The sequence below is a fragment of the Plutella xylostella genome, chromosome 6, assembly GCF_932276165.1.
Source record: "Plutella xylostella chromosome 6, ilPluXylo3.1, whole genome shotgun sequence".
NCBI classification, from domain to species: Eukaryota; Metazoa; Arthropoda; class Insecta; order Lepidoptera; family Plutellidae; genus Plutella; species Plutella xylostella.
The window spans coordinates 2,256,089-2,272,259 of record NC_063986.1 but is presented as its reverse complement, the minus strand read 5'-3'; the positions used below and the strand labels follow the sequence as shown (position 1 = coordinate 2,272,259).

The window sequence follows — 16,171 nt, the reverse complement described above, 5'->3', positions numbered from 1 at the left end:
TACCTGATACGTATCTTAGGCCATTGGTGCGAAATGATGGAGGGCATCCTATGCTACGTTTGCTAGTCCATAGTATCCACTTGAGAACTGTAAATCTACCCTTAGGTCCTCCGGTCACATGTCGACAACATAAAGTTTCAGATCATATTCAGATCTTTTTACATAGAAAACATCGAAAAATACATAGGTATACCATTCCAAAAATAAACCAGTACTAACCACTACGTAATTTAATTTATAAATAATAATACTCATAAAATACTTCAAAGTTTGATAATCCGTAAAGATATGATATACTCCACATGTGAGTGCCATGTTTATCTCAAATGTCGGGAAACATCAAAATTATGAATGCTACACGCATATTTCAGTGTGGTCACCTGTTACCGTTTAGATGTTATGACGCTGTGATGATCTTAGTAAAGTTATATTGCGTAGTAGCGGTTGCGTGAAACCAAAATTATTTTAAAACACTAATTAACATCTATCTATTTTGATATTTAAATGAGGACCACAGAACATTAAGACTTGGGTTTCATTGCGTTTACATTCGTACTGTCATTGAATGCGCGTGTAACATTATATCATTGTTACTTAGATACTTATCTTATGTATGGGTATAACTCTGTCACCAGTGTGCATCACAAAACAACACAAATACATCGCGTGTTTCGGTCAGCAAGCTATGAATTATGGAGTCTTTCACGGAGCGTGTAAATATTCATTTATAACTTGTCGAAACATCATTTGTCCAACTGCGACTAACGATACTGGCTATTAATTAATAGTGATGGTACTTCTGTAGCGAGAATGTTGAGGTGACCCGGTGATCTACATTTCACAGCACTGCATCCCGAGTAAATAAGATTTAATTAACCACATCATTACCTGAGTACACCTGTTTCATTTAAAACTCTGTGGTTATTTAAAAGTGGTTTCGTAAAATTTTATACATTTACCGCAGGCATAGGAATTTTTCTCTATTAAATTAAATTGCCTACCCCGCAAGGGAGTACATTAGTACAAGGCGTGAGTGCGTGTTTTTTTTTTTTTTTAAATTAAAAACTGTCTGATAAATATTCTGTTGCGGAAATGAAATTAACTTCTGGATTCAAGGTATTAGGAGGGTGATTCTAAAAACAGAATTGCTGTCCTCTAACTTTTTCGAATAACGTTTTAGGTATGAATTTATTATTCGAAATTGATTGATGTATGCTTTATTTTGACATATACCCTGTGACTAGATTGTAACTGTTTTACTGTAATTAGTAACCCGTAACTGTAATTAGAACGATGCAATATTGGCGTTGTTACTATACTGTTACTATAAAGATTTTTGTCTTTGATCTCGACAAAACTATTCACTATTAAAACTTCTGGCGAGCTCTGCCGAATAAAGCCTCTACACTCTCGTATTCACTGGTTCTCGTTTTAGTTTTGTCGAGAGTCTGGAACGCGCTCTCATACATAATTGGTGAATTAACAAACATTGTTCATTCCACTATCCTGCAGGTCAATACTCTCCTCATCAGAGCCACCGCCGCCACCGCCGGAGTTCAAGCGGTCGCGGTCTCGGTCCGCGTCCCATGCTCGGGAGTCCCTCGTCGTGCCGCCAGATGTCATGGCGGAGCTGGATGAGAATAAGCTGTATGAGCTGAAAGAGGTGAGCTTGGGACTTGAGACTTGTGATGAATTTTTGAAAATCGGAGGACCTAAGTGTCTCAAAATGAGTTTCTCCTTAGACCGACCCTTGTCGGCATCGGCAGGCATAGTTTTGTCCCACGAAAGTATGATATTATACCGAAGCGCTATTTTTGACACTACGACTATTCAACATAGAAATATATAATTTAAGTATAGTAAAGAAAGAAAAGAAAGATTGTAGATTGTGTTCAGAAGCACCTTTTTACGGCGGCAACGTAAGCTGTTGGCCAGTCAAATATCAAGCCTCAAACTAGACGATATTTCATTTAGGGCTGATTTTTCAATAGTCAGATAAAAGTTATATGAGGAATAATTCTGATGCTGTCACGTCTGAAAGTTTGTATTAGACAGCACAGCAACAAATTTATTCCTAAGATAACATTTATCTGACCATTGAAAAATCAGCCCTTATTTCAATTATGCATATACCTCAATTCTAAAATACTGATGCCTGCCAAGGCCGATAATGGGCCGCTCTGTTCTGTTTTGAGAGGTGGCGAAGTTTCTACGTGGCTCTCTTGAGTGGAACCTTTGTACAGATCCCCTTAATTTCGGAGTCGGGGGTGACTCTAGTTTTTACTTTACTATACCATTATACAGGTAGACATGTATAAATCCTGCTACCCCACAGGCGTTCCTTCTCTTCGACCTGGACGGCGACGGCTGCATCGACCACGCGGACCTGTGCGCCACGCTCGTGAGCCTCGGCGACCGCGTCGACGAAAACGCCGTCAGGGGCATGCTGGCCGAGGTAGGGAGTACCACAGAGTAATTACTTGTAGTGGTAGTTCGCAATAATGCTGACGCAATCATTTCACAATCGCTGCATAATACACTCGCGAGCAACGAAACTTTTCAGTGGCATAAGCACCAAATAAGTAAGTTGCTGCTTCGGCAGCAGTCGTTTAGCCTAGTCAGAGGCATTCGGACGGCTTGAAAACATCTGACAGTCGGGTCGCCCACTTACCCTACAATTCTCTCAGAACAAGCTTGCTTTTACTGGGGTCCACTAACCCGCACTAGGCCAGCGTGGTGGACTAGGCCTAAAACCCTTCCTTTATTAAAAGGAGGCCCGTGCCCCAGCAGTAGGGACGTGATGGGTCGTAATGATGAAGTGATTACCTGGACGACAGGTCAGGTGAAATTTACAGTATGTTAGTTTGCCAGAGCACAGATGTGTAATCGCAGCCACCTTCAGGAACTATCAAGTTGTTTGGACCGAACTATACTCAATAATGTCTCTATGTATGCTTAGATCTTTATAATTACATAACGGAATTTGATTTGTTATTTTTAATAGATACTTAGAGTGATTTAAGAAGCCGATTTATATCTACGAATTGATCGCGCGCGAAAAAGCTAGTTCTAATATGAAAGAGGAGCACCTTGCCCTCCCAGGATGTAATAAAGGTACCTATTGACCACTGAAATAGAAAAAAATACAGATTTTTATGTACTTTCTATCACCATTTTAGTTTGAAAATGGAACGTTTTTTAAATGCTCTTTACTGAGATGGACTTTGAAAACGAACACCCAATACCACCGTCAACTAACTCGAACCAAACAGAACTCCAATCAACCAAGCAATACGTCTCGGGTTACAATTCCATTTGCTTGATAAGTGGATCAAATATTGACTAAGGATACATTAGTCCAAGATAATACCTCTCTCGTGTACCACCGATACGTGGGACAGGGATAGCCTCTGACCTAAATCCCAAGAGGCTGTTTAACGAACTCAAAACTTTGAGGAACAATACTTTGAGAGTTGAAAGCAAAGTTTAAATCTCTTGTATCTCTTGTTATATAGTGGCGTATAACACGGTTATTTTAAATAAGCTCGTTGTAATGCAGATGAAATATTCAAGAGGGCTTGTTTACAAGATGAAGATGTTTTTGATGGCTTATGTTGTAAATAGCATGAACTCTAGAGTTTCTAAGAAGGTCGATAAGCTGCTGGAAAGGGTTGCATGGTAGCAAATAGTATTATGCATAATTTAAGTACCTTATAGCACATCAGTGATTGGTTCATTTTAGGCTGGTTTTACAGTCACGCCGCTAGACGCGCCGTTGGACAGCGCGCTGTTGGACAGCGCGCGTTTGAACAGCGGTGCACCATAAAACGACATTAGTACGGCGCGATTCGCTGCTGTGAGACAGTCGTGTACAAACAGATACAAAATGAACGGCAATGCGGTTAGAGTACTGGCTATTTACTTTTTATGGAAAAAAAGGCAACAAAAACGCGTCGAAGAACAGTAGATGTTGATTCCTTTCCAATTTCTTCCCAGGCTTTATTTTTTGCGTCCTTATTCTTATAAAAATCATCGGCCGGGTCCCATAAACATCTTCTAATTCGCACATCGTCAATTACTCGACCCGTATTGATGTGATTCATTTTGTACACAACAGTACCTAACGGCAGGTCTCAACGGCGTGAGACTAAAACGCACAATGGCCGTAGAAGCGCACGAGCGGCGCGCGCTTCGACCGCGCCGCGCGAATCGGACGCGTTCAACGAACGGCGCTGCTCAAGCGCGCGAATTTGAAACGCTACTAATACCCCAATACATATCCGAGCGCGCGCGCTCCGACGGCGCTGCCGAAACGCGTGATTGTAAAAACCAGCCTTAAAGATAGAAAAGCTGAAAGCTTTAAAGTTTGTAGCAAGCTGGCGGCAAAATATATTTGAATAACATGTAATATATTTTTAAGAAGAAACAGATTATTTGTCATTAGATTAGGAAACGATTAAAGTATATTTTATCATTTATAATTATCTAAAACAAGCAATATATCTAAAACTAACATTTAAAAAAATAGCAATTTTAACTCTATACAATAAATTAAACGTTTTCGCAGGCTCCAAATCCCTTGGATTTCGACGGTTTCGTGCATCTACTGGGATATAGGACCCTCGACATGGACTCAGAAGAAACCCTCATTGACGCTCTGTCGCGCTGGGATAAGGACAACTCCGGATTTATTTCCGAAGAAAGGTAAAGAACTCAATTAGGTATATTAATTTCATAAAAAAAACAAAACATATATCAGATGCCATTGTTAGATGACACAAAATAATTTTTACTTATAGTATTTTTGAAAAGTATGCAAAAATAACGTTTCTAAAAAAATTTATCGCTATTCATTCTTGCTCGCCATTATTTAACAGGATGAAATGTCTGAAAATGTCTAATAACGTTGCTTATTTGTTAGTTCATCTATCTTTTGTTTATGTTTCGACAGCACAATTCCATCAAACGCCGAGTTTTCCGCAATCAATCATTGGGCTGTTGAAACGTGACATCTTGATGTATCTTTCAGATATTGTCTACAAATTAGTCTGACGGCTTTTGTAGCTTCGGCGGTCAGCGTTGAAGATTCGATGACAACTGAATAGGGTCTTTACTTTGATTTTAATGGATCTCATTGGCATTTAATGAATAAAGGAAATTGTAAGACCCTGTTCACATAGATGGAAGGACACACACAGACGTCACGCAAATATAAAATAAACAAACAGGATTTAAATTAGTTTTCAGTTCCACAATGTCACGAGAAAAATTCATGCCACGGAGACGAAATTTCATGTAAAAAATAATTCAAAAGCAATGTAGTAGATGTTTTTGCGGTTTTCCTGACGAGCCTTCTCCCGGGAGATCCATAAACAAGGACGTTGAAGATTAAATTGCATTTTCTGGTATTTGGATGATGAATTTATGAGTAGTCGACTCGAAATTTCGTCGGCATGGGAAGTGAGTTAGGAGTTATTGTAGCAAGTCACGTACTAGGTAGTTTAACATGTACATTGTTTATAATTAGGTTATACGTTAATCAATTTATTTTGTTACAATTGAAATAAAAAACCAGAAAAATCTGAGTAAAATTATGCAGGAGTCAACCAGACTTAGCTACATTTTAAACATCAAAAAATCACGTTTGTTAATCTATAAAAAATATTAAGCATCATTATGAAATTTATTAGAGAATAATAGATCACTTAAAATATAAAATAAGTCACATTGAAAGAAAAACAGCGTGAGAAAAACAGTCACCAACATCTCTTAACATTGTTATTTTTCTCCAACTGGCCATTTCCGTAAAAAATTAAGCCAATAAAATCACGAATGGCTCCCCAAGACAATACTCAGCTTTACTGCGTCATGATGTTTACGACCTCGCCAATTGCGTCAGGACAACATCACAAATGATGTCTTCATAATACTTGATAATACGAACTGAAAATGAAGGCGGTGGTAGCAGTAATTCCATTCCTCGCTTTATGATCCGTTATACGACCGACAAATGTTTTCATATTCGTGTTCGAATGTCGCGTTCTAGTGTTTTCACGTAAACTGAAGTCAAGTAATCCGCGAGTCAAAGGTGACACGCAAACCACCCTCCTGAATTTTACAACTCGTTGTATGTATTTTCACGTGATAGGTAGTAATTAAACATTGAATTGAAATCTTAAATTTTCTTTAAAAGACTATCTGAAAATTTGACAATTTGTGCACTGTTTGCTTTGTACTAATACCTACTACTAATATTTATCATTAGGTGTAGTGTAGGTAGAATGCAAAAAATAATTCATAAATAAAGTAAGAAATTTTTTAACAGTAGAAAACAGTGAAATTTGCTCATGGTAATATTATCCGCGGCGGCCGTAAAATAGAGATTACACTGAGAATTTTAATAAGCAAGAAACAGAGGTATATTTATAAGATACCAAGCCTGAGCTATGTTAGCTGGGAAACTATTTCACAAGCGAGTTCATAACTATTTAATATAGTCTTAGACTGCAGCTTGTAAACTTAATGATATTGTGTGCTATTATTATAAGAGTACCTATTGTTAACTGCTAAGACAGCTTAGAATTTCAAATTGAAATATATTTGAATTGTAATGTTATTCAGAGGGTGCGTAGTTTTGGGAATAGCGCTTAACGGAAGTTATGTTTTTTTTTCAATTGGCGGCGATAGTAGGTCTTTGTTTAACCTTAACTTACTCTTCGATCATTTTTACTTGATAGATAGTAAGTTATTCTTTAACTGAACACAAAAACAGGAATCAATTAAATAACTTTTCTTATATAACTAAAATCGTATCCATAGAATCTTTGAATTTTCATCGAAACTTTCCTGTATATAATGATTTGATTAGTAACATCAAACTGTATCTAACAAATTAAGTAGTAGTACTTATTCTGTCCGTTATTAAAAACCATATTTTTGTATCTAAAGAGATAGCTGATATACCAAACCCTTAAAACGTTGTTGGCTCAGGAAAATAAAAATTGAACTTTAAAATTATTTTAAAATATAAACAAGCCTTGCTAGGTCAAAAATTGATTCGTTATTTTAATGAAGCCATCGAAATGTAAATTAAAGGAAACCTAATATTTCATATTAAATTACTTTGTTAAAGGGATGAATGCTTTATCTAAGTATCTAGGATAAGTTGCAGCCTTCTACATACGAAAGGTCAAAAAAATCCTTCCTTTCCCGTGAAAGACTAACATACATTAACATTCATACCTACATACAAACTTTACAGTTTATACACACTCACGAGCAATGAAAAAGTTCCTGTGACCATATGTCACGGCAATGGCAGGTGAAACTTTTTCTTTTCTCGTGAGTGTAATTCATGTTCGTTTTTCCGCAGAATCCGCCACGACCTCATGTGTTTCGGGGACCGGTTCACCGAGAAGGAAGCCAACTACGCTCTGGACGAGGCACCTACTGTGGTGAAGGGGGGACAGCTGATGATCGACTACGTGAAGTTCTGTGGCAAACTCGCCGGCCTGCGCAAGAGCAAACGTCAACAGTAAAGTTAGCCGGTGACGTCATAGATGGCAGCACAATACGGCTAAAGTTAACACAGATTTTGAAATTGGCAGGGTTATCATGTCAAATAAATATAATTGTGTGTTTGTAAAGTTTTATACATTTGTAACTATTTTATAATGTAATATACCTACTATTATTTAAATATATGCGTTGATAGAGTACATTTGTATTACTAATTCTTGCTACTCTACTGCCTAAATATCTATTCAACTACATAAAATTAATACCTTTATACATTTTGTTTAAGTATTATGATATATTTTTATTTTGTTTACTAAAGATATCATATAAAAATACAGTATTCCAAGACAACAACTACATCTTCACGTCTTCTTACTAAATCATGGAGTGATATTGCCCCTATTTCCAGCCTCGTACTGTGTGACTAAAAAATACGACCGACTGGGGACACATTGCGAAGAAATAATGACTTGATAATGCACTGTAGGTCCCTTTAGCACTGATCTCTTAAATATTTTACAGTGTTTAATAAATTAAACTTTAACCAGGTCCATAGCAGAGCCGGTTGTAAAAATTACAGGTTACGGGACCTCTGCTTTGTGAAGTGAATTTAAGTTTAGTCTTACCTGGTCTAATTAAAAAGAGGTGTTATAAGTTTATGCAGGGTAGAAATTTATCAGTAATACTTTAGGTGCCACGTTATGTTATACCCGAAATACTGAGCAACTTTCACTATCGGACCAAATCACGACAAATTCTTGTCTTGAACACATATATTTTTCTTATTTTTATTTTCATACGTTTTAGGCACACTTAACTCATTAACCCGCCAGTGGTGACGTATATGTCTGTGAGACCGGGTGGTTCGAAAAAGTCGAATAACTTTCTCACTAGCCATCGATTTTTGTTGTGATTTCGGGTAGCTGCCTCATTTCCCATCCCCCATCGTCAGTCCACCCCGCGACGGTGACTCGTGCGCAGGTTTCGGAGTTTTGGCGCCAACCCGGTGCGTGAGACCGGGGTCACCGACTATGTAAGTCAAATTTAAAGATGTTTTTTAAATTTTTCAGACATTTTTTTTATTTTTCTTGACTGTATTTTTGTTTTGTGATTGTAAATTTCATGATTGAACTATTTTTAATAGATAGTTGTAGGTATTTATACAAATATAAGTACTTAATAGATTTCAATAAGTTTTTACAGTAATATCAGCTAGTTTCAGCATGTCTTTGAAAATGACGACGGAGATAGCTGGACCTTAAAAAAATTGTCAATGTTATGAATGTGGATAGCGAAAATAACAGAAAAAAATAATATAAATCACAAAATGTAAGAAATATATGTGGTACGACCATGTAAGTGCCGTCTTGCAGAGACTGTTTGGCTGTGGAGAAACAATGACTTTTAGTGTATTATTTTTTATTTTATTTTGTAGAAGTATATAAATTTTTGTTTTTTCTTATGAAGTTCGTAGTGTTATAAAACTATAAAAGGTGGACTTAGTTATAAAAAATTACATCATTGTTGTATTTTTTTAATTTTTAAGATGATAGGTGAAAAATTATGTAAATATTAAGTGTTCTAAGTACCATGGTAAAAGGACTAATAAACGAGCCGTGATTTATGATAATGCTTTGTTTTATTGTCAAACAAATACTTATCTTTAAAATTAAACTAATTTTAAGTAGCATGTGTAGTTAATTAAGTACAAAAAAATAAGTTTAAAAAATCCCGGTGCGTGAGACCGGCGTCACCAACGATGTAAGTCAAATTCACGTCACCACTGGCGGGTTAAAGGCACTAGGCCTAAACCCTTTCTTCATTGGAAGGAGACCCGTGCCCCAGCAGTGGGGACGTGATGGGTCGTGATGAAACTCATTAAAATTAGTAAAAAATATGACACCTAATACAATTACTACGGCAATGGGAATTTCGTGGTTTTGAATAAATAGCTCGGCATTAGGACACATTACCTTACCTACATGTATGACGAATAATGGAAATATTAACACATTCATTGGTTCGACGACTGCGAACTAATTGGATTTGGAGCCATTACAACATATTTTCAATGAACTGATTGAATACCAATTAATACATGAATCCATTACCGTTCCAGATTTTTTTATATTCCATTTTCGAAATTATATTAAATGGTACATATTATACATATCTACAAAGAGTAAAAATAGCTCTAACTTGTAGATCATCACTAAACAATTCTCCAAAAGAAACGTATACTGTTGGTAATATTTTTATACTAAATTTCACACTATGGTATTTATTTATATGATTCGCCAACAAAGATTAAATTATTTCACTTTATTCAATCCAATTTATTTCAAATTTAAAATGACATTTAGGTTTATTTATTTATTATTTCGGATCTAATTTAATTTAATTTTTGCATGTACCTATGATTTTTATATTTTGACTAACAATTTTCGACATGTTTTACTAATTCACTATGGATGTTATATCTGAGAATAAATGTTTAATAATAATAATTACATTCATCATCATCATCATCAGGTCCTGGGATCCCTAATCAGGGACATAGGGCTCGAAGTGTAGATTTCCACTCTGACCGGTCCTGACATTACATTTATTACAATTACATTCATGCTTAGTAAAAATACAGCAGTTTAAATACCATCTTCAATAAGTATTGTATGTTTCTTGTGGGTTCCGCTCATCTGGCATAAACTTTATTGACCAAAACTCATTTCGCATAACTCGTATGGTCTAAACTTTTTTGGCCGAACCATCACTTTGCCAAGACTTATGTGGCATAAGGCTCGTTTCGTCTAAAACTCTTTAGGCACAATCTTTAAACACCTAAGTTTCGTTTGCTCAAATTTGTGTTCGTCTATACCTATGTATAATCTTGTTTCTCATAATGTTATCTTTATAAATAATATATTAAGTATGTAGTAAATGTACAAATTGTGGTATTTTTCTCCTACATCCCGAAAATCACGATATTGTATGATCAAAAAATCGAAAGTTAACGACCAATATAATTATTACAAACCCCATGAGATCGAAACCTAAAAATAGGTGCGACGACGAGCAAAGCGAGGAGGAGCGTGTTAGGTGCACATGTTTATCAAAACCAAAGCGGAGCGCAGCGAAGCGGAGCGGAGGGTTTTCCAAATAGCGGAAACAATACAAGGCACCAGTTTGCGCTATGTAGGGAGACGCTCCGTCAAAGTTAAAGCCAAACGAATATTATTACTTTGTATAAACCTATGCCATAGCATTATTAGGCTATTCAAGATTTGGCCATACCATTATTAGGCTAAACAATGTTATGCGAAATAACTTTTTACTAAACGAGATTTATGCCATACGATTTTCGGCGTAACGAGACTTTGACCAAACGTTACTATGCAATACGAGATTAGGCAAATAAATCTTATGCCAAAAAAGGTAGAACCGTTTCTTGTAGAATGTAGTTTATTTGGACCATGATATTTATATAGGTACAAGATGGTGTTATATTTTTTAGGAGCACGACATTTACACCAAGTCGGTACTTTCAGCACATTGACTGAACAAAAAAGTTTAAACTGTGATAAGGAACCCATTTTCAGTTTACGATCTCATCAACTTTACCTTAAAATAGTACCTATCTTTACGAGAAAACACTTTTTATATGGCAATATTCCGGGGTAAAATAACTCGTTAGACATTTCATAGTTTTCACAGCTTCATAATAATATATTTGTAATAACGTAAATACAAAAGACTAAAAAGTTAATGTTGCTTAACTCCGAAAATCCTCATATTTTTCTCATTCGAGTATCATTATAAAAAATAGTACTTATGTGATTAATTATACTACCAATTGTAGTATATTAAAGCCTAAAATACCTGAAATTCAATCATATATAATTCTGTTTGGTGCGGCCGCGGCGGTGGAATCATACCCAGTGATTCCATATTAATTGACTCTCTTGTGGTTCACGGCTGATAGTAATTAAACTGCCAGCTGAATGGGAAAGGGAATGGAAAATAAAGTTGCCTTTATATGACATTTTCCTTCCGTATTTATATGGGCTATTTCAAGTTGCTCTCTAACTCACCTGCAAAAAATATCGCGAAGTTTTGAAGTGGAAATGTGTTTTATAGTGGAAGACGACCTTCTCTGTTTATAGGTACCTCTTTCATAGATTTTTTTAAGTATACGGTGCCAGTGGTGTCTTTAAAAGTTACTATGATGATTGTTGAAAATTTTTACTGATGAAGACTTGGCAGGATTTTAGAAATTTCTTGAAAACTGTTTTTGGTGCGCTATCTTTAAATGCAGCAGTAGTACTGTGGTACTGAAAGTTGTAGCAAGCTTGTGGTTGTATTTACTCCTTTCTTTCGCAGACAGCAGTTTTATTAACCACACAAACTAAAAGGTACTTATATAAGATAAGAAAAACTCACTCTAAATGCTCCTTGTAGACATCGAAGTCCGTGAAGACGATCTCGACGATCTGGTGCGGGGCGGCGAGGAAGGTGTAGAGCAGGCAGGCGCGGCGCGGGGGCGCGCGCGGGTAGTCGGGGCTGCTGAACGTGCCGCGCTCCTTGCCGTACGTCGACGTGAAACGGATGCATGTGCAACCTGTGAGGAAAAAAATGATGGATATAGGTTTATGAGCTTAGGATATGGTCTTTTGTCTGAAACACAGAGGATAAGTTGATATTCATCAATTTTATCCACAGTATACGCCAATACCAGCATAAGATAAGGTGTCTTTCAAAGACCCTAACGTCATCGAATTTATCGGTGACCACCACTTGTCTTAGTCTTAGTTCTCAACTCAACAAGACAAGAAGAGAAATATCTCCAACCCCGATTATCATCAGGAAATCGACTATTTTATTTATAATCAATGTGGTTAGTGGTTTGACCCTTTAAAAGCTCATTGACAGAGTTAAACAGGTTATAATGGTTTAGTTGCAGTATTGATAAGCGTAAGCTTCTTTTCCCGAAATAGTACCGCCTTTTGGTAAATGGCTACTATGTGTTTGCCAAATAAACGTATTTTTTTGAACTTATACAATATCTTACTATTGAACAAGCGCGCTTGTTATTAACATACTATTTTCCTTAGCATTGAATAAGGTTCTTTGTAAATATTTCACTACGATTGGCAGTTGACACTCAAATATTCATGAGTGTGACCTTTTTACGCTTCTATGTTTGTTATCGTATCAACATCTCTTTGTGAAAGATTCTATGGATGCTTACAAAAGCTTGATAACACTACTCTGCGGGCTCTTGATACACTACTCGGGTCTGGACACAACGTGATTTAATATTTCCATGTGTATCGATTTTAGTGGTCATTAGCTTCAATGACACATAAAAATAGACTTCTATTTGAGTGCTAACTAAGTACTAGGTATTAAGTTTTCTTTGTTGGTACGCCATAGCTTAACGACAGATAGGGGTTGAGTAGTAGTACAGGTTTTGTTTTTCTTTATCATCTCCGTAATGTTGATTTAAAATTAACTTTTCTCATATTTTGCTTGTGACCTGCCAACATACCTACATATAGATAAGGGAAAAATTTTCGGTTATTGAAACATTGAAATAAAACAATTGCGAATTGAATTTGAAAGTTATTTAAACAATTCCGAAAGGAATTTCCATTTAATTTCGGGATTTCGTTTCAATCTTGGAATTTTAATAATGGTGTCCTGCGTTTCGATTGGAGCCAGAACAATAAATTAATGACCGGTCATAAATTTCGATCCTCAGATTTATCTGCGATATTACGAAAAGTTATCGTTTATTGTACTGAGAAATGGATTTTTCTCATTTCAATCGTTTTATTATGTACATATCTCGTCTCGTGTAAAGATCCTAGAAATTTTTGACGAGCTTTAAAGTAATATAGTTATTTGCACGAATGACAGAAAGTTAAACAGAATGACGAGCTGTAAACTAAGATATAGTTGAGTAAAATCTATTATTCTTTACAAGTATTAGGTAGTACTTTTTTCAAGCCTATGAATGTATACCACCGTGCGATTCATCATTTGAGACTCGTAACTCGTGACCGACATCTTTGAAACGAAGTGGTATATTTAAATTATGCACTAAGATCCCAACTTTACTGATAGATTCATCCAATTTTCCACGCACCATTAAAATTATCGTGTGGAGGCGTTACTTGGGAATGTCATATTTTCAGCATTGGACCATTACAGACTGATGATGATGACGTTAAAAGCATGCCTATAAAACCTAAAAACATTTCTTGTAAGCCTTGTAATTTCGAACAACGCAACATGCAAGCTAAACAAAGTTAAGTCAGCAGGGGCAATTAAATCTTACGGCATATCATTTGTGGTAGCAAATTGTTTCAAGCTACAAAAGAACTTTCTTAATAACAGCTTGTGTTTACCCAGCAGTGCCCTGAAACCGGAGTAGCTAATTGGTTGCTTTATGGCCTAATGGAGGGGAGACAGCGGGGCGAGTGCTTACATAATGCAAAGAAAATAGAGGGCTTGGGATAGTATTGTTCTTATTTTTAATCCGAGTGAGACCGAGCAAGTCATACTATGTATGAGTTTCACACTAGTTGATAATGTGTCGGTTGCCATCTAAGATTGTAAATGTAGGGTTAAGTTTATGCTTTGTAGATTTACACAAGTGCAATAATTTCACTGTTAGATATAGCGGTTCAATCTATACTCAAGTTTATTTATTTATTTATTTGGATAAACAATAGCGATATGCTATAATAATCTTAAATAGTAAATAAATAGTATGGAATTAATTATCCCATTAAGTAATTCTTTGTGCCATTAGTTTTCATTCCCACGTGAGGTTTCATACCTAAGGGCCGTCGGGACAGTAAGAAACATAACTTGTTCAGATAAGACCACTCCGCCAATTCACGGTAATGTATGAAACGGCACTTTCCCAAAACTATACAACCCTTCGGGATGCTTACAACTGCAATTACTAGTCAGACATTTAGACAGGAAATTTCAACTCTGTTTATGGGTATAAGGCTTACCGTTTACAGTCGTTGTTGTAAGCGTAGATCGCCTAGACAGACAGTGAATAGGTACACATAATTGGCGTACATATACCTATCCAAATCACTGTGGTATAACTTGAGCAGTATTTTTTTATTGTTATTAGTTTGTTACTTTGTATAATGGTAGTAAACTTATAACCTGTAATTATCAAGGTACTTACATTTTTAAATAATCAGGATATTTTTTTGCGTATTCCGTATTATGTTTTAGTAAGAAGGCATTGACTATACTAGAAAATGTTTCAGTACCTAAGTATGTAGGTATACTTATTTTTTACCCGTTCGTCGAGAATTTCCATTAACATTTTCTCCCCAAGGGCTTCGGCTCTTCAGTCCACCAACAAGTATTCATTCAAAATACCGACTGTCATTTTCATTGCATTTCAACCAAAAGGACGGGGCTGCTGGGTTGCAATTTATGTGATTAAACAATTGCTTCGTCTGCCATTTACTAGACTATGTGTTTACCTAAAAACAATGAAGCGACGGCGTATTGTTCGCATTGTACCCCGATGGCCCTGAAAGGCTGTGTCGGCACGATAAAAGGCAAAGGAACTTACATTAACATTTTCATGATTTACGAAACCATTAAAAAATGTAATGAGCTGAAACAACGCCTCTGCATGTTGACATTGACACGAATGGCAATGAAATAATTCACATGCGATCATTTGAGGAGGGAGTACATAATAGTGTAATTAAATTAAATCTTATTATTTAGTCGTTAAATAATGGCGTGTACAGTTGTATACAAGGCCTAACAACTGTTAGTCGAACTAAAAATAATAAGCGTCAAATAATTAGAACTCTTTGATCCAAAAATTCAGTAATTCTTTTGCAAAATGAGAATGTAAATAACAAAATTAAGGGCCACTATCTATAATATCAGACCAAAGTCGATCAAGAACTAAATCTGAATTTAATTGTGTACGTACATTATTACCCAAGGGATGAAGGCTGCTTATTTAGTATCCGGAGCAAGGTTTGAGGTTTCTACCTTAGAGTGGAGAGAAAGATTTCTTTCACTAACAAGGTAAATAACATCATCATCGTGCTTGGGTCATCATCATCATTCATCGCATTTGAGATGCAAAAAAAATATCGCCGGGCATTCTATTCTATTCTATTCTATTCTCTGTGGGGGTGTCAGTACCTGCACCTGGCTCTCTCGAATGGAACCTTTGTGCATATCCCCAAGGTCTAAACTGCCTTCCTAAGCTTGGACCATTTCCCACCACGCAAGTCCACTGCGGGTTGGTGGGTTCACATATCTAGATGTGCTAAATCTAGATATGCAGGTTTCCTCACGATGTTTTCCTTCACCGTAAGAGCGATGGTATACATTGTACTTAAATTCAGAAAAGAACTCATTGGTACATGTCAGCGCCGGGATTCGAACCCGCATCTCTGGCGTGAGAAGCGGGGCATGAAAAGATATATTTTCATGCATCTTTTCAGGCAATTCTCACCCACATTCAGTGATGAAAAACAAATAACTGACCGTAAGAATCTTAAAGAAAAACAAGTTAGAGTGCACATAATTATAATTAAAGGAGAAGTGGATGGTACAAATTCCATTCCAATATAAACTAGCAAGGAAAACA

General features: G+C 36.3%; 1 protein-coding gene across 2 annotated transcripts in view; it reads right to left on the bottom strand.

Annotated features, from left to right (window-relative positions):
* LOC105389987 (suppressor of lurcher protein 1) overlaps positions 1-16,171 on the bottom strand; it is a 312,632-nt gene that overhangs the window by 157,532 nt on the left and 138,929 nt on the right. For both annotated transcript variants that reach the window (XM_038119808.2, XM_038119809.2), the window contains one exon: positions 11,956-12,133. In XM_038119808.2, the coding sequence (XP_037975736.2) occupies positions 11,956-12,133 (178 nt within the window). The remainder of the gene's footprint in view (positions 1-11,955; positions 12,134-16,171) is intronic.